The following is a 25,603-nucleotide window of genomic DNA, read 5'->3' as shown; positions in this document are numbered from 1 at the left end:
GCTGGACGAATGGTGGGCGATACCAGGCGGTGCTGGGGACCGCGGGGGGGCCGGGGGGGTCTGCCTGGCGGCTTGCCGGAGGGCTGCAGGAGGATGCCGTAGGGATGCCGGGGGTCCACCGGGGGTTGAAAGAAGGATGCCGGGGGGGGGTCGCAGCCCCCCGCCCCGCTCCCCCCGCCGGGACTACATTTCCCAGCTCCGCCGCGGCGGGGGCGGCGCAGCGCGGAGCCGGGGGGGGGACGCGGGGCGCGGAGCCGCGCAGGGGCCGGCTGGGCTCGGCACGGCTCGGGGCGGCTCGGCACGGCCCGGCTCGGCTCGGTTCGGCCGGGCGAGGATGCGGGAGGGGCGGTGGAAGCGGCCCTCGCCCCCCCCGCGCTGCGCGGCCGCGTAAAGGGGCGCCCGCGCCGCCGGCACCATGAAGAAGCAATTCAACCGCATGCGGCAGCTCGCCAACCAGACCGTGGGCAGGTGGGCACCGCACCGGCCCCCCCCGCACACCCCCCACACCCCCCCCATGCCCGCACCCTCCCTGCCACCCCACCACCCGAGCCGCGGGGACCCCTCCCCAGCACCGCTGCCGCAGCCTGACCCCCCCTCCCCCCCCCCCCCGCAGCACCCATGGGTGCCCCCCCCTCCCCCCCCAGCCCGCCCTGTTGGGTGCGGGGGGGGGCGCGTTGGGTGCCTGCGGGGGGGCACCGCGGGTGTCGGGGGGGCTCCGCTGCGCGCCGGGCCCGCGGCCGTGCCGGTGGCTGTTGTGTAATTCCCCGAGATTTTTGCAGCGGTGCGTGGGGGAGGGTGGGGGGTGCGGGGGGGGCATTTATTTATTTATTTTCCTTTTCCGACTTTTAAGGGGAGGGTGGTCTCCTCCGGGGGCTGCCACCCTGCTCCCCTGGCCGTGTCCCCATCCCTCCTTCCCTCCCTCCGTCTGTCACTCCCTGCTTCCCTACACCCCTCCATCAGTCTCTCCATCCCTCCTTCCTTCCCTCCTTCCTTCCCTCCTTCCCTCCCTGCCTCCCTCCCTCCCTCCATCTCTCCATCCATCCCTCCCTCCATCCCTCCATCTCTCCATCCCTCTTCCTCCATCCCTCCTTCCCTCCCTCCTTCCCTCCATCCTTCTCTCCATCTCTCCATCCATCTCTCCATCCCTCCCTCCCTCCATCCCTCCATCCCTCCTCCTCTTCCTCCTCCTCCTTGGGGACGTGAGCCCCAGGTGCTCACCCGGCCAGGACCCGGTAGGTGCGGGCGTGAGGGGCCGCAGCTCCGTGCCTCGTCCCCGCAGCCCCGCTCCGGGCGTCCCCACGGGCGGCGGTGGCAGCGGGTCCCCGGCTGGGCCCCGGAGCCCCTCGGGAAGGGGCTGCGCTGGGGCAGAGCGGGCCGGGTGCCCTGGGGAGGAGCGGGGAGCGGGCCGGGGGGCCGCGTGTGGTGCTGCGAGCTCACGCACACCTTCAAAATGGTGTCCGAGCATCCTTCCTTCCTTCCCCGCTGCCCGGCGGCCCCTGTGCTCAGTGCGGGCGGGCGCAGCGCTCTGGGTGCCGGTGGTTTTGGGGATGCTGGCGGAAGGTGAGGCGGGCAGGAGCAAGGGGGCTGCGGGAGCCCTGCTCGTTGTCCCCGGGATGTCCTCGGCAGGGATGTGAATTTGCAGCTCGGGCCATCGCAGGCGTGAGCAGCGGTGGTTTGTCCTCAGCTAGGCTCGGTGCTGCGCGGCGCCGCGAGGCAGCCGGCCCCAGTCCCGGGTTTTCGGTGCTCTCGCTCGCGCAGGGGCTGCTCAGCAGGCAGATCAATCAGTAATCCTCTTCCGTGCCCGGCTGCAGCTCGGCCGTCTTGTGACCGGCAGCTCGGAGCGCCGGGTCCGTGGCTGCAGGGCCACCGTCCCCCGCGGTGCCTCACCCGCGAGTCCTTGCCGAGGACGGGGCTGGAGACCACCGGGCCGTATCCTGGACTGGTGCTGGTGCAGCCTGCGCTGGGGTCTCCGCTGTACCTGGGGCTTGTCCCTCGAGTTGCACTGGGGGGGACACCGAGGGGCCATGAAAAAGGTGGTGGAGGGGGTCCCCGCTCCTCCCAGCAAGCCCCCTGTGGGGGTGGCCGTGCCCCCCATGCGTGCGCTGTGCAGGAGACAGGGGACAGGGGACCAGCGGTGCCATCCCATGGCCACATCCCCCTGCCATGGGGTGTGCCTGGGGGGCGTCTGGGGGCTGCGGCCGCCCCAGGGACATCGCTGTGGTGGTGACGGGTGGCTTGGGCTCAGTTTGGCACAGCAACAAGGCTTTTCCATCCTGCCACCCCCTGGCTCGTTCCCTTCATCACCTCACCTGTCCAACACCTGAACAACGCGCCTTTTAATTGACTTGCGCTAATTTTAATTGACTTGCTCTAACGCGAGTCAGATAAAACCAGGAACTCCCCTCCTGTGCCCCATCCAGCGAGCAGCAGCACCCAGAGGTGCGGCGCTGCCCTGCGGGACCAAGGCTCGTCCCTTCCCCGGCACCTCAGGGCTTGGAGGTAGGTGGGATGGATGGGGGCCGGAGGGCTGTGCTCTGCCCTTTACTCCTTTATTTTGGTTTTTTAACTCAATAGAAAAAGGGGAAGGGCAAGGAGAGAGGGCAGCAGCAAGGAAGGAAATGGCCGCTTGGCCAGGGCGCTGTCCCCTCCGGCTGTCCCCTCTGGCTGTCCCCTCCTGCATCGCTGCCCCACTGCGCCCTCCCGCTTCCTGGGGGCTGGCACGGCCACGGATGGTTCCTCGCAGCACCTTTTCCCAGCAGCATCACAAAAATAAGCATGTGAGGCCACGGGAATCCTTGCTTTGGCGGTTAAGGCGAGTCGGAGATCTGGGAATGCTCGTCCCAGCTTGGACACGCGCTCGGTGCCCGACCTTCGGGAGAATTACGTAGCGTGGCTGTAAGGCTCATAATATTTATCTCCACGGGGCGAAAAGAGAGAAGGGAAATCAGTAAGTGGCTGTAAAACGCTTTGAAGATGCTGCCTGCAAAGTGCCACGTTCCTGGGTTATTTCTCTATTTCCCCGTTGTACGCGCGGGGCCACCGAGGCCGCCGGGAGCTCTCCCCGGGGCTGCTCCCAGAGCAGAAATTCGTCGGCTTTCCAGAAGTGTCGGAGCGCTGCCTTCGCTGTGCCAGGAAGGAAACGGGCAGCTGCAGCCTCATGCGAAGTGACACTTCGAGGTCCCTGAAGGCACAGCAGGCGACTGGGAACGTGCTCGATGGATGCGGGGGGAGAAAGGGGACCCAGGGTGCGTGTCCTGGGTGTCCGGGGACCACGGTGGCGCTTTGGGGTGCAGCGCGAGGCTGCCTGGGGTGCTGCAGGCTGGCGCACGGTTCCTGGAGCTGTCGCTTTCCCTTAAGCACCGGGACGTCCCCGCTTAAATCCCGAGGCCTGCGGTACAGAAGGGTTTGCTCTGCCTGCGGCCTTGCAGGAAATAAGAACGGAGGGCGCGGGGATGAGCTGCGCCGCCGGGGGTTTTCCCGTGGGATTTGCAGGAGGCAGCGACGAGCTTCGGATATCTGGGTTGCACGCACAGGGTGCGGGGCCCTGGTCCCTGCGGCCCCCCCTCCGTGGCCGTTCCGAATCACGGCCCTCGGCTCGCGGGGCTCGGGAGCTGCGCGGCAGCGGGAGAAGGGAGGTGCCAGCTGCGAGCGAAGGCAGGCGGGCGGATATTTTTATCCTCCTCCTAAGCCGGCAGCGCTGACAAATGGAGTGATGAAATATTAATGGAGCAGTCTGAATGTTTTGTCCCCAAATTGCACATAAATCACCGGCTCTCCCGTCGGCTCCCCGAGCCCCTCGGGCTGGCAGAAATGCTCCCAGCGAGTTTGGGGGGCTAACGAGGCGTTTGCGAGCGTGGAAGGGGTGAGTGGGAACGGGCAATAAGCAACGTCCCCGTGGCTGCCCTGGGTTCACGAAACCTCGGCGTGGGCAGACACGGGGCTGGAGGAGCGGCTGGGAGAGCCTGGGGGCTCCACAAGCTGCCCCGAATCGGGGAGCAAAGGCGAATGCCTTGAGCAGAGCTCCCCCTCCATCAGTCTGCGGGGCCGTGTGTCCTCAGCTCGCGCTGGAGCCGCTTGCACATGCTGGGGCCCCGCTGTCACAGACCCGGTGCTGCCCGTGCCAGACCCGTGCCTCTGCTCAGCTGGAGCTGAGCTGGGGCTGCTGCCGGCTGCACGCAGCTCAGGAGCCCAGGGCACCCACGGCAGTGTCACCGCCTCGAGCGTGGCGTCCCCCTGATGCCTGCTGGATTCTGTGTGCCTCTAAGCCCAGTGAAACGGGGCAAGTCGGGGCTCTGGGGTTCAGGACCCGAATTGCCCCATGGGTGCCGGCACCCAAAGGCACACGAGGAGGTGCTGGAGGGTGGCGTGGGGCTCGACACAGGGAGCAGAGGTGCTCAGCCCTGCTCTGAGGATGCTTTGCGAGGGCTGGGTCACCTCCGTGCTTTTTGGGACACGGCTGCTGGCCGTGGGTTGCCTTTTCTCAGCCCCTTGTGCACCGGCATCCGGGTGCCGGCAGTCCCCAGCCCTTTTCTTCCTGGAGGGGGAGCTGAGCCCTGGCCGTCCTTGGGAGTCAGTCCTTGGCCGCCTGCAGCCTGCCTCCCCCTCGCTGCGGCCGGCTGCCGGGCTGTTTTGGGGCAGGAGCCCGCAGCCCCCGCAGCGGGCAGAGAGCAGCCGCCCCAGCTGCGTCCTGCACCCCTCCGGCCCCCGGCGGGGGCTGCTGCCGCGGGCAGCGCTGCTCGGAGCACCCGGTCAGAAATTTGGTGACGCTTCTCCCTTTTGGAGAGAATACAGCAGCTAAATCCAGAATGGGGTTGAAATGGTCGTATTAAAGATCGAGCTCCTTGTGGTGGGTGTTTTGCTCGTCCTAAAAGCTCGTTCCGTGGTGATGCGGAGCGGTGCAGGGCAGTGGGGCGCGACGCCCGTGCGTGGGGATGCCACACGTAGGGACAAGCATGTATTGGGGTGAACGTGCATCACCCGACCAGGTGCAGCAGCATTCCTGCATCCCTCCGAGCACCACGGTGGCAGCAGCAGGGCTGGGCTCAGCCCTGGGACCTGGCAGGTGAGGGACGGTGTTGGGGAAGCCGTTGCACCCCCGTTCTGGTGGAAGTTTGTGCCACCCGGTCCAGCTGCGGCACAGAAATCCAGGTGCTGCGGGGATGCTCGGGGGAAGCAGACAGCTCGCTGAGGCTCCCGAGGTCAACGCACAATTTCATGTTGGAAGATTATGTAGTATTTATGTTTAAATCAAATTAATTTGCTTGATTCGTGTTGATTTCTACTGGCAGCAATTATTTCTCGCAGAAGCCAACGCCGACCAAACAGTGGCTGCATCCCCCCCTCGTTGGCTTTTAGCGCCACGTATAAATCGTCCCCTTTCTCCCAGATGTTTGCGGGGACACAAGTGTCTGGATGATGATCGAGGCTGATAATTGCCTGGATTTGTGCTGAGAAAAACAGCTCTGGGGTGGGAATCTGAAGGGGAAGGGGAGGAGCGTGCTCTCCTTTGCCTAGTGGAAAGATGGAAGAAGGCACAGAGAGCCACTAATCCCGCCTGCCTGCCTGCAGGGCGCGTGTAACGAGTGGGGTTTTGGGGCTGGGGGCACCGGGGTTATTCTGGCTGTCGGTGTCTGTGCTCCCCCTGGTGTGTGCAGGGCTGCGGGATGGAGAGCCCGGGGCTCATCCTGCTGCGAAGGGGCTGGGGATGCTCACGGGAGCGGGACCCCAGCGGGGAAAGGGGTGGGAGCATGGCCAGAGGGTCCCCGCGCCCCTGTCCTGGCGGTGACGCTTGCAGAGGACGCGTTATGTGAGTGGGGACGGCGTCACCAGCCTGCTGGGGCTGGATGCGGTCGTGCCCCGTGCGGGGGTCCCTGTCCTGCTCTGCCTGCACCCACATCACCAGGCACAGGGACAGAAACGTCTGGGCGAGAAGCGAGGTGGCCAGGAGCTGGCTGGAGGTGCCAGGGGGCATTCCCAGGGGGGCACGACGTCTGGCTGGAAGACGAGAGCATCCCTTCTGCTGCCAGACACGATTCCCAGCACTGGGAGACCCAGACCGGCTTCACTTGGTGTTGGTGAGTTTCTGTAGGGCCGCAGCTTCCGAGGCACCTGTGGGGGATAACAAAGCATCATCCAGCGCAGTGCACGCCACGCGGCAGGGAAGAGGCCCCAGCCCCCCTAAAACCTTGCTAACTTTGGGCTGAGGTGGTAGGAACACAACAGATAGGACGGGATTTTGCCAGCATGGAGCTGCGATGCAATCCGATGGCTGGGGAGTAGGACGGTGTTGTTTTTTCCCTTATAATCTTTACGTGTAGAACGGCCATCTGGAACGGCTTGTTCTGGTTTGATGTGCATTTGGAGCTGCTGCTCGGTTCTCACACTCCTGGGTATAATTTACAGATTCTGGAGTGCTGCCGGTGGGAGCAAACACAGAGATGAAGAAAATTGCTTTGGGGTTGGTTTTTTGTTTTGAGCATTCTGGAAAAGAAAGAACAACCTTAGGATTGGTGGCAGGAAGTCGGCAGAGCCTGGTGGTTTGCAGGACCTTGCACCCGCTCCAAAACCGAGCGATTTCAGCCCATTTTGGCTGACCCCGGCTGGTGGGGCTGCGCTGGAGGGAAATTCCCTGCTGGTGCCTGCGGGGCTGGGCTCGGTGGTGCAGGATCCGTCCTGCCTGACGTGGTATCCAGCCCAGTGCGCTCCCAGTGCTGTGAGCAGTGCCATTGCATCGCAGCAGTGCCCATGCCACTGCTGGTGACTGTAGCTTGGCCATGAAGCCTTGTGGGGTCCCCATCCCACTGCAAAAGCAGCCTGGCTCCTGCAGCTCCTCTGCACCCATGGGTGCAAGGCACAGGCTGGGGATAACCATGCAGCACCCCTAGGGATGTGCTGCTTGCTCCACCTGGAGCAGTGCTGAGCTCCCGTTTGCTCATGAATGCCCCCCTAAGATTGCAGCCTTTTTTTCTCCCCTTTTTGTAAGCCAAGTTGTTTGCTGGAGGCCCCCTAACCCGATTACACGTCCCATGGGCTGGGTACCAGGTGCCTGTGTTGGGGTGGATGGTAAGGACGCTGAGGTTTTTCTGTATTGCAAACGTGCTTGAAAGCAGAACAAGGCCAGATTTTGTTACCCTGTTTGAGATGTTTCCTGCTTCGTGCACTTGCATTGCAGTGTAGTGCGAGGTGTTTTATGATGGCTGGGAGAGCTCTGCCAGAGCAGGACCATCCTGGCAGCCTGGGCATGCAAACCCCTCCATTTGGCTGTCCAGAAAAGGAGAAAGCACGCAAAAAACATCACTATTTTTATTTTATCCATTTTCTCTATGGTGATGGCCATTGCGTGGACTAGGGGAGCAGCCAGCTGCTCCATCTCCCCTGGAGCTGACACGGGGTTGGGGCGCGGAGCGGGTGGCAGCGATGCTCGGCGGTGGCACGGCTTCTCCCCCGGGTGCTGTGCGTGCACGGCGCTCACGTGCATCCCTGCTCCTTCCCCTCCACGGGTGCTGACTAGATTTAGCTTCATATGCCATATCTGCTTCTGTATAGCAGAGGCTTGATGCTGAAAGTGTTCTGCTCCCAGCAGCGAGGTCAGGGAGCGCCGCGTGGGTGCTGCGCGGCTCCGACGCACGTGGCCGCAGGGTGGTTTGGGTTCTGACGGGGCCGTGCCTTTGGGTACTCGCTGCTTTCTGCCATGCCCAGGATAATTCTGCACCATTTCCAACCTTGCCCAAAAGGGCTAGCGATGGTGATTTGCAGAAGAGGAGTAACACTTGAACAGCCTTTTTTAATTACTTTTTTAAAGGGAAGTCTGGTTCTGAGGGGCTCCAAACTCTGTTTTCCCCAGGGGCTCATTTCTCAGCTACCTCCAAGGCTGGGTGTAAAAATCCTTGGTTTTCCACATTCACCCATTTCCATCCATACATGGGCGGGCACGGGTGTTAGCATGGTGCCTTAAAAGAGCACAAATAATGCTAGAAATGACTGATAAATGGGGTTTTGCACCCCAAGGACTTTTTGGGCCCCCCTCTCCCAAAGACAGGATGAAAGCTTCACAAAAGGCTGTAGGAAGGTGTGCCAAGGGAGCCGCGGGGAGGAGCAGAGCCCCTGGGGCCGTAACCTGGCAGGTGGAAAGCAGGTTGATTGCTTTCCAAACACAGGGAGGTGTAAGGTGCACGTTTAAATCCAGTTTTTTTAATTAAACCAAATGGGTTCTGTGCCTCTTTAAAAATAAACTGACTTAAATTGGACGCTACGACAAGTCTCCTATGCAAGCTGGATTTAGCACCGTTCATTTACATTTTCATAAAGGCTTTGAACTCAGCGTGTTCGCCGATGAACTTGCAGACAAAGTCCTTCCCCTGGCTGCAAGCCCGCGGCCGCGCCGCTGGCACCGCTTTTGAACTTTCCGTCCGGTGCCCTTTACTTCCACTTTCAAATTCTTCGTTTCCACTTTCATATTCTGCATTTCCACTTTTGCAGCACTTCACTTCTGTAGCTGGGTTCTCAGGGCTGAGAAAATCATGTTGGGTTTTGAAAAGCAAACAGAGCTTGGGCAAGTTAGGTGTTGGGTATTATTTGTGTGGTTTTTTTTGTTTTGTTTTGTTTTGTTTTTTTTCAAGGAGGCCAAAGGATGAGAGCAATTTGCTGTCGTGCTCCAGTCTCACGTTAACCAGTGACAAACCTTGAGAGGACAACTGACCTTTACATTTTAGCTAAATTCCACTCTCTGTCCAAGCGCATCTTGACACAGATAACTTTTTTAAAGAAGAAATGGTTTACTAAAGTTTTTTTTAAAAAAAACTCTATGATTATGAATAAACATTGCAGTGTTCAATGGCTTAAACATGTCCCCTTGCCTACCAGCGCAGCGTGGGTGCTTGCAGGGACTCTCATGGCTTTGCAGGTAAGTTGTGCCAATTGGCCTTTCTGCAGCAAAATACCATCGTCCCCAGAGGAGCCCAGCACATCGCTGGGGCTCATCCTTCCAGGCACGAGGGCTGCTCCTTCTCCTTTGTGCATTTTAGGGTGCTCAGACCCCATTGGGGTGTCTGGGCAATGATAGGGTGCATGGGGGGGGAAATGCGTGCCCTGTTCCAGCGTGGTGATAGCTGTTGTGATCCAAAGGAGGGACGCTCTAGGGCCAGATGTGGGTTCCTGCAGTGTCCTGGAGCTCGGACGTGAGGTTCTGCAGTGTCCTGGAGTTTTGGTATGGGGTTTTGCAGTGTCCTGGGGCACGGAGGTGGGGTCGTGCAGCATCCTGGAGCTCGGACATGGGGTTCTGCAATGTCCTGCAGCTTGGATGTGAGGTCCTGCAGCATCCTGCGCCTTGGCACAACCAGGCAAGCTTTGCACCTCTGGGTTCATCCTGCTGGCTGTGCGCCACCCCTGTGTGCTCAGCCCCACGTAAAGAGGCCAGGCCACCCACGGGGGTGTGCAGGTCCCTGCAGTGGGGCCGTATCTCTGGCTGCGCGGCAGAGTCCGGGCAGTGATGACGATGATGACGATGCTCCAGGCTTTGTTTGTCTAGGAGGTGGTGGGGAGAAGCTTTCTGACCAGAAACCATAACTGGGAAAAAAAAGCAGGTGGGGCTCATGCAGGGGCTGCTCACGGGGCTGATGGACCAGAGAGCCTTAAACCGGTGTGTGCACAGAGTCATGGAATCACAGGGTGCTTTGGCTGGAAGGGACCTTAAAGCCCCCCTGGTTCCAGCCCCTGCCACAGTTCCTCCCAGCTCTCCTGCAGCCCCCTTTAGGCACGGGCAGGCTGCTGCGAGGTGACCCCTGGAGCCTTCTCTTCCCCAGGCCGAACACCCCCAGCTCCCTCAGCCTGTCCCCACAGCAGAGGTGCTCCAGCCCTCTGAGCGTCCTCGTGGCCTCCTCTGGACTCCTTCTAACAGCTCCACGTCCTTCTTGTGCTGGGGGCCCCAGAGCCGAATGCAGGGCCCCAGATGGGGTCTGACGAGAGCAGAGCAGAGGGGGACAATCCCCTCCTCGCCCTGCTGCCACGCTGCCGGTGGTGCAGCCCAGGGTGCAGTTGGCTTTCTGGGCTGCAAGTGCACATTACCGGCTCATGTTGAGCTTCTCATCACCCAACACCCCACGTCCCTCTCCTCAGGGCTGCTTTCAGTCCATTCTGCACCCAGCCTGTGTTTGTGCTTGGGATTGCCCTGACCCAGACCCAGGGCCTTGCCCTTGGCCTTGCTGAACCTCATGAGGGCCGCAGAGGCCCACCTCCCTGCCTGCCCAGGCCCCTCAGGATGGCAGCCCTGCCTTCCCAAGGGTTGCTGCACCACGCGGCCCGGGGTCATCGGCAAGGTGCCGAGGGTGCCCTCGCTTCCATTGACCACGTCTCCAACAGGAATACGGAACGGTCCCGGTACGGACCGGTGGAGGAGCAAATACCGCTGTGCCCAGCACAGCCGCACACCTGGCCCTTCACCAGCTCATTTCTGTCTTTCTGCTCTTGCAGGGCCGAGAAGACAGAGGTTTTGAGCGAAGATCTTCTGCAGGTAAAGTGCCTCTGCCCTGAAGAGAGCAGCCACAGCCCTGACACCCACGGGTGGCTCTGGATGCTGCAGCGGCACAGGGCGGGGGGTGCGGGACGGGGACAGGGATGGGAGGTTTGGGGCCGGATGGGGGCTCCCCAGCCTGGCGGTGCAGGTCAGTGTTTCTCATTGCTTCATTTTTAGTTCCTGGTGTCTCTGCGTGCACACTCAGGTCTCTGCTGACACCGCGCAGCCTGGGCCTCGGTGCTGTGTGGGGCGGTCGTGTCTTTTGGGGAAGAGGAAGGTGCTGTGGGGAGAAGGGGCGAGCTGCTCTGTGTTGGTGCAGTGCCTTCTTGGGGGGGGTTGTCTCAAGGGAAAATCGGGAACACAACCCCTTTTTGGAGTGGTGTCTCATTGCCTCCGTCTCACACACCCGTGTTCCTCGTGCACAGAGTGCCCCATCTTTCGAGGCGTACACGGACGTGTAGATACATACAACTAGTGTGCAGGGCCCCGGCCGAGGCAGAGCAGCCTGTCCCACACATATCCTGCCATCTCTGCTCCCTCCAGGACCTGCCGCCCTGTCGGCACGTCCCCGTGTCCCCAGGGCAGGCGTTATTTGTTTTTCCGGATTATTTTCCCAGATGTTGCGCTTTCTGCTTAGCTGCGCGATTTCCCCGACGGTCTCGGCTACATTTTTCGTCAGATCTTGTTTGCTGACTTTTAGTGACTCATCTCGCTGAACTTTTGAATGGACTTCCCTGTTTAAGCAAGTCTGAGGCAAATCAGGCAATTTTCAGCCCTGGGGTTGAGTATCTGCCAGTTTGGTGCAAGCAAAGCTTTCCTGGGGAGAGAAAGCTCCTGCCCTCGCTTGGCCGCAGCGCGCAGCATTGTCCCAGCACTGCTGTTGTCCCCACGCCTGTCCCCAGGGCCACTGACCCTCTGCCTGGCACAGCAGGGTGGTGGAGGACAGCCAGGAGTCTGTACCCAGCCCGACGCACCGGCAATTAAAATCCCTTTGATTAACAAAGGGATATGGCCGCACCAGGGTGAGGATGAGGAGGGACGGGACGGTGACGGGTGCCGCTGTGTCCGCAGGTGGAGAAGCGTCTGGAGCTGGTGAAGCAGGTCTCCCACAGCACCCACAAGAAGCTGACGGCATGTCTGCAGGGCCAGCAAGGCGTGGACGCCGACAAGCGCTCGGTGAGGTTCGCCAGGCTCCCCTGGGGATGCCGAGTGGGCAGCGGAGCCGTTTCCTCCTTTCCTTTAGCCAGGCGCACGCGGGTGCACGCGCATGAGTGCGTGGGGCAGAGGGGTTGTATACATGTGAATAAAGCACCCGTGTAAGCGAGGTCCTGGGCAGAGCACACGTGCAGAAGCACAGCTGGGTGACAGCAGGAGGGACTGGGTGGCCATAGCCACCTGGGCCTGGGGACAGCGTGACGTCCTGCGAGCGCGGGGAGCCTGACGGGGCGGGGGGGCTCCCTTTGCAGAAGAAGCTGCCGCTGACGACGCTGGCGCAGTGCCTGATGGAGGGCTCGGCGGTGCTGGGCGACGACTCCCTGCTGGGGTAAGAGGTGGCAGTGCCACCACGTCCCCACGGTGCCTGCCGTCCCTGTCCCTCGCCTTGCAGACCTCGGGGCACAGCACCCCACGGCTCCGGCCGGGATCGCTGCCGTCCCTCCCCAGCCTTGCCATCCCCTTGCAGGAAGATGCTGAGGCTGTGCGGGGAGGCGGAGGACAAGCTGGCGCAGGAGCTGATCCAGTTCGAGCTGCAGGTGGAGAGGGATGTCATCGAGCCGCTCTTCGTGCTGGCTGAGGTGGGGCTGGGCAAAACGCAGCCGGGCGCAGTGGGCGGTGGCGTCTCAGGGTCGCCCAGGGGTGCTGGGTGCTGGCTTCTGCTGTCACCGCAGCTGGTGTCTGCACGTCCGCCGGCCCGGCTGCCGGGGCAGCTCCCTGCCCTGCTCAGCTGCCGTCCCTCTTGGCTGTTGCTCTTTTCTGTCTTTCTTCAAGGCAGAGGCTTGAACACTTTTATTTCTGAAACACGTTTCCAAGCTCCAAACAAGGGAGGTTGTTGTCTGGGATTTTTTTTTTTCTTCCTTTTTCCTCCTGCTGCCAACTTTCTGTTTTTTTTAATTTTGCCAAATGCTTTTTTTTTTCTTTCCCTGTTATGTCTTGCAAAATGTCATGGGCTCCATTCTGATTTTATCGCCCCCAGCTGAAATACGAAGAGCTTTATTGAGTTGCTGGTGATAGGACAGGAGAGCAGGGCCGGGCTGCAGCTTTGGGGCTTTCAGCCGCTGCAAAGCCCTTGGCAGACGCTGTCTGTGTGTGGCAGGCTTTGCTGCTATGGCTGGCACATCCCAGGAAGAGCTTTTCTTCCGTAAGCCAGGTATCCAGGTGCAGGAGGACTTACTGACCAAAGGATGCCTCTTTTGGGGTTGGGGTTTTCACACTTGCATGTTGGTGTTGAGGGGTTTAGTGCATCACAGGTGGGAAGCAAAGGAGGGGTGGGCTGTGCTGCCTTCCTAATGCTGCGGCGATTTAAGTGAGGTGTTCCTCTCCCCCTTGCCCCTGTGTTGCTGCAGGTGGAAATCCCAAATATCCAAAAACAGAGGAAGCATTTAGCAAAGCTGGTGCTGGACATGGACTCCTCGAGAACGAGGTGGGAAGAGCAGCCGGGCTGCCTGTGCTGGGCAGGCGTCGCTCCTCGCGAGGGGCTTCAGAGCTGCCCCTGGCTCTGTAAATCCCCAGGTCCCTGGGTGGCTGGGGTGATGCAAAATGCACGGCCAGCAGCCATGGGAAGCCCGGCCATGTCACTGTGCCTCAAAATCAAGCTCTGCAATGAGCCCATAGCTCCACTCTTCTCTGCAAAAATCCCTTTTCCTTGCATGCACACTGCAGGAAAAAAAAATGTATTTTTTTCTGGCCCAAATCTTTATTTTTTCCTGTTCTCCCTGTCTTGCTGAATTCTTACATGGTGGCAAAGAGCCAGCTGCTCCTGCTGCTGTAGAGCAGCGCTCGGCTGGCAGAGCCCAGCTGGGGACGTGGGATGTCCCTTGGCGTCACCCCGTGTCCCAGGTGACGCTGGAGCAGCCCGCCTGGGGCTGTGCCCGAGGCAGTCTGCAAGCGTTTGAAAAATAATAATTGCTAAATTGGAGCTAGGGATCGTTTGGGCTGGGGGTGGCTCCTGCATCCCAGCACGGCCTGGGCCCCTTTCCGTGGTGCTCAGCCCTGGGGACCGCGGCGGGGCTGGCAGGGGGTCCCTGGGCTGCTGCCCACCGGCTCAGCTGGGCTCTGGCCACGGCTCTGCGTGGTCCCTGTCCCCTCCTGACACCCTGCCCGCTGTCCGCAGGTGGCAGCAGTCCGTGAAGTCATCGAGTTTGTCAAGCAACCTGCAGCCGTCGGGCGCCAAAGCTGACGCTCTCAGGGAGGAGATGGAGGAGGCGGCAAACCGAGTGGAGATTTGCAGGGTACCGTTCGCGGGGGCTCGGCCCGGGGGCACCCCGGGACACGTGGGGGTGTGGGGACGTCAGGGTGCAGCTGTAGGGACAGCACGGCTTGGGGACACCTGCTCCACGTGCAGCCAGGGCGTCAGCATCCCCTCGCATCCCAGGTGCCACTTGCAGTGGGAACCCTGCAGCATCACCCCCTCTGCCTCCCCGTTGCACACAAGAAGCCCTCCCTGTGGCTGGCCCCGTGCCCAGCACAGCCCCCTGGCAGCCCTGGTCCTCTCCCGGCCCCGCTGGGCGTTGTGGGGTGCTCGGGCACAGCACGTGCCACCCTCGAAAGCGGGTGCTGTGCCCTGGAACTGCTGGGTGTGGGTGATGCTTCCCAGCCACAGTTCCTCTGGCCCCCCGTGTCCCACAGCCCTCGGGAGCCTGAGAGCATCCCGTCCCCAGGGCTCGGCCGAGTCACCTCGTGGGGACAGAGCCGGGACCCGAGTGGCCTCGGAAACCTGCTTCCAGCCCTGTGTGTTTCCTCCGGTTTCAGTGCAGGAGGGGGAGTCACAGAAAGGAGCAGCTCAAGAAGCTGCAGAGTACATTGAGAAAGCGCAAGGATAGAAAACGTGAGCCGCGGGGCTGCGTGCAGCTCCGGGAGGGCTCTTTGCGATTGGGAGCAGACAGCTCCCTCCTCCTCACTGCCAGAAAACAGGAGGAGCACCTGAGGGCCCTGCCAGTCTGTGCTGCGTGAGCGCTAATGCAGCACCCGCGGCACACGGGCTGCGCTGCTGCGCTGCGCTGCAGAAACGTGCAGCTGAGGAGCTGCTCGCATGGGAGAAGCGATGCAGCAAGCGAAGAGCAAACTTTCGCGCCATTTGTGCCAGATTCGTGCTGTTCAGCCCAGGAGGCTTCCATGTAAATCCTTCTGCGAAGCTCGATATGGCAAATTGGGGTTTTTGCAAGGGTGTGGGAGAGTGGAGAAGTTTGTAATGCAGCAGAAAGCGAAGCCACGCCGTGCTGCTGGGCGCGTGGGGTCCTGGGCACACCTCGAGCAGGCGTTACATGCCACGTGCTGCGCTGGGCTCAGTGCTGAGGATGTGAGGCAGGGAGGAAGGCTGGCGTGCAGCGCTTGCGTTGTCCCCCACCGTCTGCCATCGTGGTGGCCACGGCACCGGGCATGCTCCTAACTCCGTGCTCCCCGCAGGACCAGCTCTCGGCTGACATGTACAGCTTCGTGGCCAAAGAAATCGACTATGCAAACTACTTCCAGACAGTAAGCACTGCGAGCCGGCCGCTCCCCTCGTCCCTGTGCGTGCTGCAGCAGCCCCGTGCCCGTCCCCGCGGCGCCGGCGGCACCGCGCGCACTCTGTGCCCTCTCTCCCCAGCTGATCGAGGTGCAGGCCGAGTACCACAGGAAGTCGCTGGCGCTTCTGCAGAACGTGCTGCCTCAGATAAAAGCCCAGCAGGGTGAGTGCACACAGGGCTTGTCCCGTTCCCGAGGAGGGTGACACCAGGGACACGGAGCCCATCACCCGGCGTCACGCCGGCAGCCGTGCGTGGCTTCGGGCTGCAGTGTCACCGCGTGGCGTGGTGCCTGGCTTGCAGCTGTGCACCCCCTGCCTGCTCCCCTTCTTTGCATCCTGCCTGTCCCTGAGCTGAGGAAGTGTCCCCGTCCCCTGGGGCCGCTGCGTGGTCACCCCGGCAGCCGCCCTGTGCTTGGGGTGCCGCAGTGGTTGGGCAGGGAGGGATCTTTGTTCCTCAAATTATTCCTGACTCAAATTGCGGCAAAAGAAGGGGGAAAACCCTGCAAACGTTTGCAAGACGTTGCTCCCCTGGAAAGCATCATTCAGCCCCCTTGAAATGTGATGGCTGGGAAATACTTGGCTTGGATTTCACCTTTAAAGCCCACTTCTGGGTGTCCCAGGACAGAAATGTGGGGTCGTGGGGTTGCAACAATACCCGAACAGCCGCTGCCATCCCCAAACTTCTCCTCTGGGGGGGTCAGGAGGACACGGGGTGCCCCCCACTCTGTCCCCCATCACCCCTCTGCCTGTCACAGAAGCGTGGATGGAGAAGCCGTCCTTCGGGAAGCCGCTGGAGGAGCACCTGGCCGTCAGCGGGCGGGAGATCGCCTTCCCCGTGGAGGCCTGCGTGACCATGCTGCTGGAGTGCGGCATGCAGGAGGAGGTGGGTGCTGGCCGACGGCATCGTGGCCACCCCTGTTGGCACGGGGACGAGTGGCCGCGGAGGTTTTGGGGCCGTGCCCTGGTGCCGACGCTGCCCCGTGTCATCTGCCAAGGGTCTGTTCCGCGTGGCTCCCTCCGCCTCCAAGCTGAAGAAGCTGAAGGCCGCCCTGGATTGCTGCGTGGTGGACGTGCAGGAGTACTCGGCCGACCCGCACGCCATCGCAGGTGGGGATCTCCCCGGGCGGGTGGCTTTGGGGTGCCCTGGTCCTGATCTGCTGGTCGGGGGCTTGCCCGTGTCGGGCAATGTGGAAGCCCTGCGTTGGGGCACGGGGGGGATGCTGCTGAGGGCAGGAGCCAGCGAGGTGCTTGCGCTGCGGTGAACACATCGAAGAGCTGGTTTCAGGCTTCCTTCGAGCCTGAGTTGGACATCCCTCACCAAGTGCATGCACCTCCCCTCTGCCCCTGCCGAGGGACGAAACCCACGGTTATGCCGAGCCTGAGATTCTCCAGAGGAACCAGGAGCAGCCGGGGAGCTGCACACACGCACCCTAATTGAGTTCTCAATCATCTCTCTGCTGCTTCTGCAGTGATGCAAGATGCCCTCTGCACGCAGAGCCCGGCCTGCTGGGCTGTCAATGAGCATTAATTCGGTTTAAACATGAGTCAGCTTTTCCCCTCCTGGGCTTGGCTCCTGGTGGCCGCAGGGTCTGGGCGCTGGTGTCCTGTCGGGACGCCACCGACCGAGTGCTCCCGGAGACGTGCTGAGTGGGGGGCCTGGGGCACGGTGCCGGGCAAAAAGGAGAGGCAGAGGGGCTGCTGGAGGTGAAAGGGAGAGGGAGGAGCTGCAAGGGGTGGAAGTTCAGCAGCTGCTGGGGTTCGAGGAGGCTCCAATGAACCTACCGGGTCTGGGGAGGCAGCACACACCTTGGGCAGTGCCGTCAGCAGGGTGGCCCCGGTGAGCCGTGGTGAGCCCCGTCCCCGCTGTGTGCTTCAGGAGCGCTCAAGTCCTACCTGCGCGAGCTGCCGGAGCCGCTGATGACGTTTGAGCTGTACGAGGAGTGGATCCAGGCCTCCAAGTGAGTCCGGGTCAGGAGGTGGCCTTGGGGCTGGGGCTGTCCCCGCGGGTGCCTCGCCAGAGCCCCGGCCCCGTACTTGGCCTCGCCAGAGCCCCAGCCCTGGTCCAGTGCCAGCATCTGCTGAGGTCTGGCCGGTGGTCTTCCCCAAAGCAGTTTCAAATGAGTTTCAGGAGGGGCTAAACAAGCAAGTTTTAGCCCCGTGGCAGTTCCCGAGGGTGGGGAGGCTGAGCACGAAGGCTGACGGCCCACGGATGGCCAGCAGCGTGCAGGGCGGCAGTGTGGGAGCTTCCAGGCTCCGGGTCCAATGCTCCCATGTATCCAAAAACAGTGTGGGCACCCTTGTTGACTTGTTTCTGACCGGCTGGCAGCATTTGGGATGTTTCCTCCAGGGTCCGAGGGCTCTCTGTGATACTCCTTGGGCACTGCATGTCCCAGTGCAAGGGTGGCCTTGATGTCACCAAACCCTGATGTCCCCAGCGTGGTGCACAGCACCCTGCCCAAGGTGGCTCAGCTCTCCCAGCACCTCACAGCTGGGCTCTGGTCCCGTTCCTGGCCGGGTCTGCAAACCCGCCCTGCCCAAGGGCACGCAGCCCTTCTGGTATAACTGCACAAACCCACCCGTACGGTGGTACCGGCTGGTAAAGGAACGAGCTCGGAGCGAGCGCCCCGATGTGAAGGGCAGCGTCCCCCTCGGTGCGGTGCCCCTGCCGCAGGCAGTGGGGTGGCAGGGCCGGGGTCTGTGGGGTGCTCACCCCGATCCCCTCCCGCAGCATCCCGGAGCAGGAGAAGCGGCTGCAGGCCCTGTGGAGCGCCTGCGAGAAGCTGCCCAAGGCCAACTACAACAACATCAGGTGAGCGTGGGGCGGGCGAGGGGCCGCCGTGGGCGTGGGGAGGGCGCACCCTGCCTCACCGGCGCCTGGGCTCGCCCCTCCAGGTACCTGATCAAATTCCTGGCCAAGCTGACTGAGTACCAGGACATGAACAAAATGACGCCGAGCAACGTGGCCATCGTGCTGGGTCCCAATCTCCTCTGGCCGCAGGCAGAAGGGTAGCGTACGGCGCTGGGCACGTGCGAGGGGGGGACGGGGACTGAAGCCGTAGCTCTGGGGCACGAAAGGTTTCTCCTGCAGTGTGGGAGCAGCACCCGCTCCCCGGGCAAGAGACCTGAGGGGCTGCTGGAGGGGCAAGGGGCGGCCAAAACCCAGCAGGGAGCGGGGTCGGGCCGTGGCGGGGTGGCAGCCGCCGAGCCGCTGCCCGCTGTGTTGCAGGAACATCACGGAGATGATGACGACCGTCTCCCTGCAGATCGTGGGCATCATCGAGCCGCTCATCCAGCACGCGGACTGGTTCTTCCCCGGAGGTGGGCTGAGCCCCGTGCTGGGATGGGACGGGAACGGACAGGACGGGATGGGATGGAACGGGATGGGATGGGATGGCATGGGATGGGATGGGATGGGATGGGACGGGCATTGCAGGGACTGGCTGCCCCTCCTGGCCCAGCGGAGTCAGAGCTCTGATGTCCCTGTCTTGCTTTGCCACCCAGACATTGAGTTCAACGTCACGGGGAACTACGGCAGCCCCATGCACGTGAACCACAACGCCAACTACAGCTCCATGCCCTCCCCGGACATGGACCACGCCGACCGCAAGCAGCACGACCAGGCGCGGCGGCCGCTCAGCGTGGCCACGGACAACATGATGCTGGAGTTTTACAAGAAGGATGGGTAGGGCCGGTTCGGGGTTGGGGACAGAGGGAGTCACACCCAGGGTACAAACTGGTGGAGGTCGGGTGGTCCCAGGATGGGAGGACCCTACTGTGATGCTGGGATGAGAGCTGGGGGTGCTTGGATGCGATCTGGGGGTGCCCGGATGAGACTCAAGCTTCTCACCAGCCCTGAGCCCGCTGGAGATGGGAGCAGGCGGGCCCATGCTGTGGGGCTGGGGCTGCACAACCCCCGTGTCACCTCCTGTGCCCTGCTCAGTGCTGTGGACCCACAGCCAGGTCCCAGCCCCATCCCCAGGGCTTCCCCAGCTCCAGCACAACCTGGTCCCCCACCGTGTCCCTCCTACGCCCACGCTCCAAGCCCCTTGGCCTCGCAGCTCCCTTTCCAAGCAGCAGGCGCTGCACCGTGTGGCTCGTTCTAGCTTCTTTTCTGCTAATAACTGTGTGTTTCTGTCCATGCAGCCTTAGGAAAATCCAAAGGTACGGTGTCCTCCGCGGCAGGACTGGGAGGGTGCTGGGAGGATGCTGGTGCCTGCTGGTGTCAGGGCAAAGGGTGACGTGGCTGGTGACACAAGCTTGTCCTGCAAAGCCACCGCTGCCCTATGGCCGTGGAGGTCCATTCCCAACAGCTTCCCTGTGGAAGAGGCGTTCGTAGGGACCAGACCCCGCTGCAGCAGCCGGCCCTGAGCCCTGGCCACCAGCTGGGCTTGGGGCGGCTGTGCGGGGTTGGGACGCCCCAAAGGGGCCCGAGCACGGTCCCGTCCCACCATGCGGGTGCTGAGGACCCGTCTCTGTCCCCCCAGCATGGGCGTCAGGGTGATGGACACCTCGTGGGTGGCCCGCAGAGGCACCTCGGGGGGGCGCAAGGCGTCCGCCACCCCCCCTGCCACGCAGCCCCCCGCGCCGCCCGCCGAGCTGCCCGGCACGCCGCACTCGCCCATCCCCGAGCAAGCGCCCGATATTTCGGCGACCCCCTCTCCTCCTCCCACCAGCTTCGGCTTCCCACCCGCAGCCGAGCGGGCAAGGTAAGGACACCCCCGTCCCCCCCCACGTCCCCGTGGTGCTTCCCTCCCCGGGCACGGCCACCCCCTGGGAGCGGGAGGAGAGGATGCTCCTCGTCCCCGTGGTGCCCCCCTGGGGTCTGCAACGAGCTGGGTTTTCCCTGCGGGGCTCTCGCATGGCTCGCCGTGGTTATCCTGGGCTGGAACCTGGGTGATAACAGCAAGGAAGGAGCTGCTGGGCTTGCAGTGGCCAAAGTGACAGCCTGAAGGAGCCGGGCGTTCCCCGAGCCCAAGGTCTGTGTCTGCCTTCATCCTGCATGGACCAAGTAGAGGAAAATATCTGAATCACACCTTCCTGCCCCAAAATGGGGAGCCTCCCTCTCCCACCACCCCACAGGGCTGTTTTCCCCCAGCCATGAGCTGTGCACTGCCTAGGCTGCACGGGGAAGGGCTGGGCGAGCACCCATGGGTGCTGTGGGGTCCTCATGGAGGTGGGACCCACCCTGCAGCACTCCCCGGGCACATCGTGCCCAGGGGCCGGATCCTGGAGCTGGGCTCGGAGCCGTCCCAGCCCTGTCCCGGGGGGGTTGTGGGGGTCCCCTGCTGCTGCGCCCAGCACGGCGGGTGCCCGTCGGGTCCCTCCTGTCCTGCAGCTGCTAAATTTTGGAGCTGTTTGTTCCCAACCTGCTTCTGCACTGCGCTCGGCTCCCAGGGCACCGTGTCCCCCGTGCTGGTGCTGCCTTCACCCCACCCTCCTCCTCCTCCTCCCCTGGCCGGAGGAGAGGTGCCGGCCAAGCTGGGCTGCCGATGGCACCGCAAACCATGGGGATGTGCCAAGGGCTCCTCTACAGATGGCTCCGTGGCTGGGACCATGCAGAGCCTGGAGCCCAGCTCTCCAGCCGCGGGGAAGGGGCTGTCCCCCAGACCCCCCCTCATTTCGGTGTCGGCCCCTCCTGCAGCAGCCCCAAGCACTCAGTGGGGCCTTGCCCGCTCCCACGCTGCCTGTTTGCACTGCCGCTTTTGCTTCCTCCCTGGCTGATGCTTCTGCTCGCGTCTTATTTTATTTCCTCCTTCTATTGTTTTGCTGTTCTGTGGTTGTTTTTGGACATTTTGCAGCACGGGTGATGCGCCGCCTGCCTGGCCGGATTGCTGCTACAGCCCCCCCCGCCCCGAGGACAAGCGGGGTCCCCCGGTCCCTGGTCCCCAGCCCCGGCCCCTGCCCTGGGCACAGCCCGCCCTAGGGCTCGGCCCCGCACCCCTGCGCCTCTGGCCGGGCTGCAGCCACAGCCTGCCTCCCCCCCGCTGCTCCTCTTCCTCCCCTCGCCCCCTGCTCGCCCCCCACGCTCGCCCCAAGCCCTGCTCCCTGCCGGTCCCCCCGCAGCGCTCCCTGGCCCCGTGGCACTGCCCGCTCCCCGTCGCTGCCCCCCTGCTCCTGCCCAGCCCCCGGCCCCCAACGCTGCCCTCTGCCCCCGGGGGCGGCCGCACGCCTGCGGGAGCCAGCCTGGCCAGGTAACTGCCCCCGCCACCCCTGGGTGCCCCCACCACGGGCGGTGGCCTCGGTGTCACCGCCGTCCCCGGGAATGGCTGCGAGCCGTGCAGGGGCTTGCCTGCAGCATGGCTTCCGCGCGGAGAAATTGCTTTAAAAAGCTCCAATTAAAGCAAAATCAGATTTTAACGAACCCCAGCCCGGCGCTGGGCACCTTTGGGCACCGCTTCGCACCGGGACGCGCGCAGGTGCCGGGGCGTCGGGTGCTGGGGTGTCGGGTGCTGGGAAGGACGGGACCTCACTGCTGTTTTTTTTTCCACCCCCCAGCACTTTAAAACCCAAGGAGCTCTCCCCTGTCTCCGGGCCGCAGAAGGGCAGCGGGCAGCAGGCAGCGGCCGCGCCGCCGTCCCCCGCCGAGCAGAGCCCGCGCAGCCTGCGCAAAGGTGGGTGCCCGGCGGCGCGCCCGCCTCCCCGCGCCCCTCGCCCCCCTGACCGCCGTCCGTCCGTCCGCCCGTCTGTCTGTCTGCCTTGTCTGTCTCTCCCGCAGCCTCCAAGAAGCTGGCGCCCATCCCGCCCAAGGCGCCCTCGGGGGGCACGTCGGAGCCGCCGGCGGGCCAGCCGTCCCCCGCCAGCCTGTCCCCCACCCCACCGAGCACCCCCGCGCCCTATGGACTCGCTTACCCGCAAGGCTACTGCCTGGCCTCAGGTCAGCTGTCCCCAGCCGCCGCACCTTCCCCGTCTCCTCCTCCTCCTCTTCCTCCCCTGGGCGGCTCTGTAACCAAATCTCGACCCGTCCCCAAGCCGAGGCAGAGGCCCTCGCTGCCGCCGCCGCAGCCCCCCACGGCCAGCGCGTCCGGCTCTAGCCCCCAGCCCGCGGAGCCCCCCCTGCTCGACGCCGTGGCCCCCGGGGAGAGCGTGCCCACAGGTAACCCAGCCGCTGCGGGACGCTGAGGACGCGCCGGGGCTGCGCCGGGGTGCTCGGAGCGGTCCAGGGCACGGACCCCAACTGGGGACCCCACTGGGACCCCGTGGGCAGCCGGGGCTCTGGTCTGGGGGCACGGCTGCGTCTGCGGAGCAGAGGGACCAGGACGGCTGCTCGTGTCCTGGGGTTTGGTGGCGGCATCGCTGGGAAGGTGGCGGTGTCCTCGGGAAGGTGGTAATGTCCTTGGGAAGGTGATGGTGTCCTCGGGAAGGTGGTAATGTCCTCAGGAAGGCTGTAATGTCCTCAGGATGGTGGCGGTGTCCTCAGGGAGGTGGTAATGTCCTCAGGAAGGTGGCAGTGTCCTTGAGAAGGTGGCAGTGTCCTCAGGAAGGTGGTAATGTCCTCGTGAAGGTGGCAATGTTCCCAGGAAGATGACTGTCATCAGGAAGGTGGAAAGGTCCCCGGGGAGGTGACAAGGTCCTCAGGAAGGTGGCAGTGTCTCTTGGATGGTAGCAGTGTCCTCAGGAAGGTGGCAGGGTCCCTGGGAAGGTGGCAGCATTCCCAGGAAGATGACAATATCCTCGCAAAGGTGGCAGTGTCCCTGGGAAGGTGGCATTGCCCTAAGGTTGTGACATCACTGGGGAGGTGGCAGTGTTCCCAGAAAGACGACAGTGTCCTCATGAGACTGGCAATGTCCCCAGGAAGGTGGCAGTGTCCCCAGGAAGGTAGCAATGTTCCCAGAAAGGTGGCAGTGTCCCCAGGAAGGTGGCAATGCCCCTTGGAAGGTGGCAGTGCCCTCATGAAGGTGGCAGTGTCCCTAAGAAGATGGCAACGTCCCCAGGAGGGTGGCAGTGTCCCTGGGAAGTGCCCCAAAGCTCTGCTGCCGTGTCCGCTGAGTCCTGACCTTGTTGCTGTTTCTTTGTCCCCGTCGCCCACCACTGCTGTCCCCGAGGGCCACCCGCTGCCACCCCCACCCCACTGCCACCCCTGGGTGCACGGGGCGGGTGAGCGTGTGCCCCCCCAGCCCCATCCCGCCAGCAAGGACACGTTTGTCACCTGGCTCCGGCTTCCTCGTGCCGCTGGCTCCCTCCTGCCCCGCGGCCCCGGAGAAGCAAAGCGGCAGCGGGCAGCCGCTGGCGTCCCCAGCTGGCCTCCCGAGGGGCTTTGCAGAGGGGTGGCAGGACGTGGTGGCGGGGGGGGGGGGCATTTCCCCATCTTGGGCATCTCAGGGGACACTTTGGTGGTGGGGACAGCCTGGGGACGTGGTGCTGGCAGAGCTTGGTGCCCCAGGGGCGCCGCGTGTCCTGCAGGGCGCAGTGTGGCTGGCAGCCGGGTGTCCCCACGCACAGGACCTTGATGTGCCCGGTGACACAGTGAGAGTGGAGGGGGTGGGACGGGGGGGACGTGCAGCGGTGGGGTTGGGCTGTCCCCAGGCGTGCTGCGTCCCCCTGCAGCCCCCAGTGCTGTGCCCGGGCCTCGGTGCAGCCCCCACAGCGCACCCCAGCGTGGTGCCCCCGGGCACTGCAGTGGGTCTGCAGCCAGGCGCGGAGGCAGCGCAGCACCAGGGCGCCCAGGAGATGCAGCCCCAGCGCTGCACCCAGGCGTTGGTGCACCTGGGAACTGCACCGGGCATCGCTCCCAGGCACGGTGCCCCTGGCACGGCACCCATACGTGGTGACCCCAGCACAGCACCCATACGTGGTGACCCCAGCACAGCACCCAGCTGTCGCTGCGCTCTGGCATTGCACCCTTGGGTGCCTTTGGGTGCTGCCACCTGTGGCAGGGTCCCCAAGCCGGCAGCTGCAGGAGCAGGGCACAGGACTTTCCCCTGCTCCCCTGGGTGGGTTCCTGCAGCCTGCTGAGGGACTGTGACGTCCCTCCAGGTGCGGGGACAGGCAAGTGGCTGGGATGGGGACCTGGAGCCCCGTGTGCCGCCCCGGCAGTGGCACCAAGCGCTGCCAGCCTGTCGGAGCACGCCATGTGCCAGCACCCGTCCGTGCCCCCCCCCCGTGGCAGCCCCTCACGCTGCCCGTCTGTGCCCGCCGCAGGTCTGGTCCATTTCGAGATCCCGTCCATCCACCTCGGCGTCGATGCCGCCCTGCGCCGGGACCCGCCGGACGCCGCGCAGAGACTCTCGGTGAAAGCCCCCCCGGAGGACTCGGAGGACTCGGAGAGCACGGCCCTATGACAGCGTCCCCTCCCCGCCCGTCCCCGCGGCACCCGGCCAGCGCTCGGGGGACGCTGCTCCTTAGTTGGGTTCGGTTCAGTTCGGTTGGGTTGGGTTCGCCTTATCCAGACTTTGCCTTGTGACTCGGTGCCTATGTCCCCCCCGGCAGGCACCCACGTCCCGGGGCGCATCCGGCGTCCCCGCGGTGCCACCGGGGCTGGAGAGGTGCCGGCAGCCCCGTCCTCCCCCCGAAATGGGGCGCGGGGGGCACGCGGGTGGCGTTGCTCCGGGGTCTCGTCTCTTTGCTTCGGCCCCGGCCGAGCGGGGCTGGGGGAGGACGGCCCAGCAGCAATAACGCGAGTGCTGGGGGGGAGACGCGTCCCTGTCCCCCGCCTGCAGCCCCCGCTCGCTGTCGTCGTGGGTTGGTGGCGTGGAGCAGAGGCTTTGGTTGTGCATGCAGAGACAAAGTAACCTTTTATCCTTTTCAGAGAGATGGTATATATATATATCTGGTGGGCATAGATATATATATATTATATATTTGTATATATAGAAATATATATATATATATTTGTTTTATTTGGAGCCATTCCACCTGACCTGGCGTACAAGGGACAATGTAAATGGAAATGCTTCGCCTTCCCGGCCCCCCGGCCCTGCTCCCCGCGTGCTGCACAGCCCAGACCCCCCCCGGGCTGCCCTCGGCCCCCGCCGCGATGTGACCGTCACCCCTTCGGGGGGGGGCCGGGCGAGGGGAGGGCGGGAGCACCCGAAATAAATGTGCAAATTGCTGTTGAACTCGCCCCGAGCCTGGGTTTATTCGACGCCTGCGGTGGCTTCGCAGCCGGTTGTGGCGGTGGTCGTGGGGCCGTGCTGTGGAAGTGGGCTTTGGGGGAGGGTTTGGGGGATAAAGCGGGGGGGTTGTGCCCTTGGGGTGAAGGAAAACCCCGTTACAGCTGTTCCTTGCTGTGTGGGTGTTGGAGGAGGCGGGGGCTCTGCCTGCCAGCTGTGCTGCACCCCAGCCCCTTCCCCGCCGGCTTGCACCGTGCCCCGGGGTGCCCACGGCCACCTCCAACCCCCCACACCCAGACCCGCTCCAGGAGGTTGTCGGGGGGC

At 63.5% G+C, this 25,603-nt stretch overlaps 1 protein-coding gene across 5 annotated transcripts; it reads left to right on the top strand.

Annotated features, from left to right (window-relative positions):
* The first annotated feature begins 223 nt into the window (after nucleotides 1-223).
* Nucleotides 224-25,377, top strand: ARHGAP44 (Rho GTPase activating protein 44). 5 transcript variants are annotated; one of them, XR_014573906.1, is made up of 22 exons: nucleotides 225-468; nucleotides 10,468-10,507; nucleotides 11,582-11,686; nucleotides 11,977-12,053; nucleotides 12,192-12,303; nucleotides 13,072-13,148; nucleotides 13,839-13,956; nucleotides 15,131-15,199; nucleotides 15,312-15,393; nucleotides 15,986-16,113; nucleotides 16,226-16,337; nucleotides 17,107-17,188; nucleotides 17,959-18,039; nucleotides 18,123-18,236; nucleotides 18,457-18,548; nucleotides 18,732-18,912; nucleotides 19,374-19,391; nucleotides 19,715-19,936; nucleotides 21,726-21,841; nucleotides 21,946-22,104; nucleotides 22,200-22,323; nucleotides 24,369-24,507. XR_014573906.1 is itself a non-coding variant. In XM_083804877.1 (21 exons), the coding sequence occupies exons 1-21, from the start codon at nucleotides 416-418 to the stop codon at nucleotides 24,506-24,508; spliced, it is 2,397 nt and encodes a 798-aa protein (XP_083661003.1). In that variant the 5' UTR covers nucleotides 224-415; the 3' UTR covers nucleotides 24,509-25,377. The 5 variants fall into 5 exon arrangements, 3 of the variants coding, with proteins under 3 accessions (XP_083661003.1, XP_083661004.1, XP_083661005.1); XM_083804877.1 differs by having other exon boundaries at nucleotides 224-468; nucleotides 21,946-22,323; nucleotides 24,369-25,377; XR_014573905.1 differs by lacking the exon at nucleotides 19,374-19,391 and having other exon boundaries at nucleotides 24,369-25,377.
* The last annotated feature ends 226 nt before the right edge of the window (nucleotides 25,378-25,603 follow it).

This window comes from Anser anser, assembly GCF_964211835.1.
Source record: "Anser anser genome assembly, chromosome: 19".
NCBI lineage: Eukaryota > Metazoa > Chordata > Aves > Anseriformes > Anatidae > Anser > Anser anser.
This window is presented reverse-complemented; position numbering and strand designations above follow the sequence as displayed.